Below are 5,194 nucleotides of genomic sequence, written 5' to 3'. Positions count from 1 at the left end.
TGAATTTTGAGAGGAAATGATAAATTGCCATTGTAAGAAACTACTTGATAACGTTCAGCGAGATAAGAAACAAGAAGGAGAACCGAAGCATCACTGTTAAAAATTGGAGTAATTTTTAACCCAACTCTATCACTAGATGCACATCTTTAGCAACTCAGTGACTACGTTTATCGTTACATGCTTCTGTGAACGTAACCTTTAAATCGCTGTCAATCAGCTGTTCAAAAAAACCGGTGGAACCTGTTGAATCTGCTCAATTTAATTCATTCTCTTTAGATTCTTCGTTCGCTCAAGTGAATTGGAACTTGGTCTAAATTCTTAACGTGATTTTTAGTGCACTCTCAACTTTTTTCAATCAGCTCAAATCTAATAATATTATTTTATATTATACTAATCAATCGATCAACATCTCAAAAAGGTACAGTATTTTTTCACTCAACAAAAACTGTAATCATTTTTTGCATGTGTCACGTTAGAATATCATTCTACATAATTTTCCTATCAACATTCTCTCCATCGCTATGCATTTTCTCACAATTACATTTGCAATATTCTGCTCTACATCTCTCTATCATATTTGCATGTATATTTTCTCAATTTTCTCCAAATCTCTCAATCAACCACGTGCTCAATGTATCTAACTGCTTCAACCTTCTCGAAATGCATCGATATTCCATTCACTTCAAATCACATCACCTCGACAATCACTCACATTTTAATTTCTCTAATTTTAGCACCAAGTTCACATTTCACACCACTCTATTAGAAGCTTATATACTTGTATTCACTCTCATTTTGTATACATGTCACCTCAGATTAACTTTACACCTCTTACGATCAGACTTCTCAGGCCTCTTAAGTTTCAGGTACCTCTACGCTCAAGTTGGACACTTCGAAGGCTTCTCATAGACCAGATTGAAATCCATCTCACTACACTCAGCACTCCGAACAAAGGAATACACTCAATTAACTCTCTTGGACAGACTGGTTTGTGATAACGCTCGAGGAGGTCCAACCTGATTTCAACTCAATAAGTATAATTTATTATACACTTTTGCATGTCTCTATTACCTGAAACTTATGATACCTTATTTATTTTCTCTAACGTTGTGAACTGCTCTTCTTGTTTCATCTCAATTATGAATACTATTCATTAATTCTTTCTACGTTTACAATATTTCATCTCTCTACATTACATTTGTTACACGACTCACCTCAATTTATGTACTCTCATAAAACACCTTCTGCTTTTCTAATAGATTTGCTATTCCTGTAAGCGTTGGTAATCATCTCTCTCATTCTGTCTCATTACACCTGTCTCACTACATTACATATCTCTAACTTCTCAAGTTGTCACTGCAACCTTCTGTTTTTCTGATAGCGAGACAGTTTATAAAATCGTAAACTCTATCACTGTAAACGTTGTGCTTGCATGATAACACTCACATCAATTCATAACTATCGGGCTCAATTATTATGCAACTCAAAATACATAAACATGTTTTGATGTAAATCTATCTCAATTCTTATCAAACACATAATAATTGATCTTATTACTCGATACATGATATTCACTCAACCTGCTCTTTCTCTCAAGCAAATACAACGTTGATTTTCTCATTGAAACATTACTCTCAAATTCTCTCAATATCTTCTCAATAATTGTAAATAGGTTCACTCTGTTTAGATGTTGTATATAATTTTACTTCATGCGAGTGTCTATTTATTATGTGACGTGTTTGATATACAATAAAGATTTTATTTTACCATCTCCAACTCAATCATTTGGTTACAGTCCACTTTTAAGTAATTGCCAAAAATCTCAACACCCAGATTTTTGAACATTTGGTCCTTCGGGCCGGATGGTTGAGTTGGAATAATCATTCATTCATATCACATTCTTCTCAAAAAGGTCATGTCTCAAAAGTCGGGAAGATCTTCTCCATCTCCAAAAGAGGATGACGCTCAACTCCAGGTCCCTCCTACTCGATCATCCAGATCTTCGCAGCCTGATGTGGGACCTCAAACTCGCTCGGCTGGTCTTCCAACCAACCTCAAATTGAAAGTCGCTACTCAAATGAGTAGACTACAACTCATGAAGGACATCTTCTCCAAGCTGTCCAACGTCTCAACATGGACTGTGCAAGACCTGTCCCACACTCAAGAACAGCTGCAAGACCTTCATAAGAACTTCTCAAAGACTCACTCGTATTTTGAGTCAGCGTGGCCTGAGTCTTGTCTCGACCACGAATACTTCGCATCCTCAGTCTTCTTCGAGGAATACTCTCTATACCAATCAGCCATCTCGAAATTAATACAACTCAATATGTCACTCAATCCTGTGGATTCACAGCCATCCACTTCTGCTCAAGCCCCTCAGTCTTCTCAAACTCGTCCTCGATTGCCTGACATCTCAATTCCCACCTTCTCAGGCGACTTCTCAAAATGGCCTGCATTCCGAGACCTTTTTCAGTCTCTCGTGATCAACAGCACCTCAATTTCTGACATTGAAAGGTTACATTACCTTCGGACATGTCTCTCTCACGAACCTCTCGACACCATCTCCAGTCTTCCCTTAACGGAAGTCTCGTTCCCCATAGCTTGGAAGAAGCTTATGGATAAATACGAAAATAAAAGGCTGCTCCTCTCTTCTCAATACTCCAAACTTCTCTCCTTCTCATTGGCGAATCAGAAAAATTCTACCGCCTCATCTCTTCGTCAATTTATTGACAGCATCGTCAATCCTCTCCAAAGTTTGAAAGCTCTAGGTGAAGATCTAGAGCAGAATAACAATCTTTTGGTGTTCCATATCATCAATCGTATGGATCACGCCTCTCGCACTCATTGGGAAACTCTCATCTCCTCTAATAACGAATTTCCCTCCTTCGCTCAGTTGATGGAGTTCCTCCAATCGCGCTCTAGAGCTCTAGAATGGACTGAGTCCAATCAGAGACAGTCATCTCAAGAATCCTCTCGCTCTCGCACAACAGTGCACACAATCTCTCAAAAGGTTACAGCTCAAAGTAAACCTTCTCCTTCACTCATCTCAAGCAAATCGGCCTCCTCGAACACTCCAATCTCAAAAGTCTCTTCTATGCCCAACTACACCTGTGATGATTGTGGACACGACCACTTTATTGCAGATTGCCCTCGCTTCTCCAAACGCTCACCTCACGAAAAAGCTGATGTGGTGTTACTTCGCATCCTCTGCTCCAACTGCCTCGGTAGACATCATCGCCACTCTTGCAGAACGACAAAGATCTGCAAAATCTGTGGAAGTGATCATCACACTCTTCTACATGATGCTCCTCTCAGCAGTAAACCACACTGCAAAGTTCCACCGGTACCCCCTCGAGTGCTTCCTCAATCAGCTCTCACATCTCAAAAATCTGCTCAAAGGGAGGTGAGTTCTAGCAACTCAGCTCTAAAGCCTTCAAAATAGTTCGAAGAAGCGTTGAATTATTTTTCTTCAGCTACCTCAACCACGACTCAACACTCTCCTCGCCACTGCCATCGCCCATCTCATCACCTCAACAGGATCACACACGGTTCGACTACTCATCGACAGTGGATCCGAGCTGACCTTCATCTCTCAAGATCTAGCCAGAAAACTCAACATCTCTAGAAGGAAGTCGCATGTTGTTATTGTGGGAATCCATGGAAAGACTTCTAAGACAAAGGGATCTCTTGCCCTCACTCTCAAGTCGACGTATGACCATCAAACCATAAATATTGATGCTCACATTCTTTCATCATCTTTCTCTAATTTGCCTTCCTTCTATACATGTTTTCAGCAATCTCTACATCTCCAGCATCTCAAGTTAGCTGATCCAGAATACCACATCTCAAGAGCCATCGACATCATTTTGGGTGCTGATGTTTACGGCTCAGTTGTTCTTCCTCAGATGAAAAAAGGCCCTCCATCATCTCCAATCGCGCAACTCTCAATCTTCGGCTGGCTAATCCTAGGACCTGTGTGTCAAGAACAGGAACGCCTTCCAATCCAATCTCCAATGTTTCATACTGTTCAAGATGAAGATCTACATCATCTCCTCACTAAGTTTTGGGAACAGGAAGAAATTCAACCAACGTCTACGTCACATCTCACCTCTGACGAGCAAGAATGTGAAAACCACTTTGTCTCCACTCACTCAAGGCTCTCCTCAGGGAAATACATGGTAAGATTACCATTGAAATCATCTATTGACGTCTTAGGTTCTTCCAGACAACGAGCCTTCCGATGTCTGCAAGCCTTGATTCGGAAATTCGACAAGGATCCTGACTACTCTCTGCTCTACCACCAATTTCTCGATGAATATGAACTCCTCCAGCACATGCAACCAGTCTCGTCAGAAAAGGTCAACTCAAGATATTTTCTTCCTCATCATGGTGTTCTCAAAACAGACAGCTCTACAACGAAACTGCGAGTAGTCTTCAACGGCTCCAGCCCCACCTCGACTGGCATTTCTCTCAACGATATTATGCACACCGGAGCGAAACTACAACTCGACGTGATTGATGTTCTTATGTGGGTGCGTAAATTTAAATTTGTCTTCTCTACAGATATCACAAAGATGTACAGACAGATTCTTGTTCATCCTGATGATTGGGATCTTCAAAGCATCCTTCGGCTCGACTCAAACAACAACGTGAAGACATACCATCTCACAACAGTCACATACGGAACTAGATCAGCTCCATTTTTGGCAATCAGAGTTCTTCTCCAACTTCTCAAAGATGAGGGTCACAACTTTCCACTAGCCATTCCTCCATTAACAAAAGGTCGTTATGTTGATGATATTTGTGGTGGAGCAGATACTGAACATCAACTTCTCGAAATTGCCAAACAACTCCAGAACCTTTGCATGGCGGCCGGCCTTCCGCTAGCAAAATGGCAGTCAAACGTCTCAAGTCTCTCTCACGTCACTCAAGAGGAAGAATCAACACCCACTCCAATCTCATTCAATGAAGGTTCTCACTCAACTAAAGTGTTAGGTCTAATCTGGTACCCTCAAGAAGACTATTTCACTTTTAAAGTCAGCTCCAATCTATCTGGGTCTTTGATCACCAAGCGATCAGTTCTATCTCATATTGCAAAAATATTTGATCCACTCGGTTTAGTCTCCCCTGTTACGATTAGGGCTAAAATGTTGTTGCAGGAATTATGGCTCCAAAAGTTATCATGGGACGAACC

General features: G+C 40.7%; 1 protein-coding gene across 1 annotated transcript; it reads left to right on the top strand.

Annotated features, from left to right (window-relative positions):
* Positions 1-349: 349 nt before the first annotated feature.
* LOC123320961 lies at positions 350-3,282 on the top strand. Its single transcript, XM_044908458.1, has 3 exons — positions 350-418; positions 1,913-3,187; positions 3,229-3,282. Exons 2-3 carry the CDS (start codon positions 1,916-1,918, stop codon positions 3,280-3,282), a joined length of 1,326 nt encoding a protein of 441 aa, XP_044764393.1. The 5' UTR covers positions 350-418; positions 1,913-1,915.
* The last annotated feature ends 1,912 nt before the right edge of the window (positions 3,283-5,194 follow it).

This window comes from Coccinella septempunctata, chromosome 9, assembly GCF_907165205.1.
Source record: "Coccinella septempunctata chromosome 9, icCocSept1.1, whole genome shotgun sequence".
Taxonomy (NCBI): Eukaryota; Metazoa; Arthropoda; class Insecta; order Coleoptera; family Coccinellidae; genus Coccinella; species Coccinella septempunctata.
This window is presented reverse-complemented; position numbering and strand designations above follow the sequence as displayed.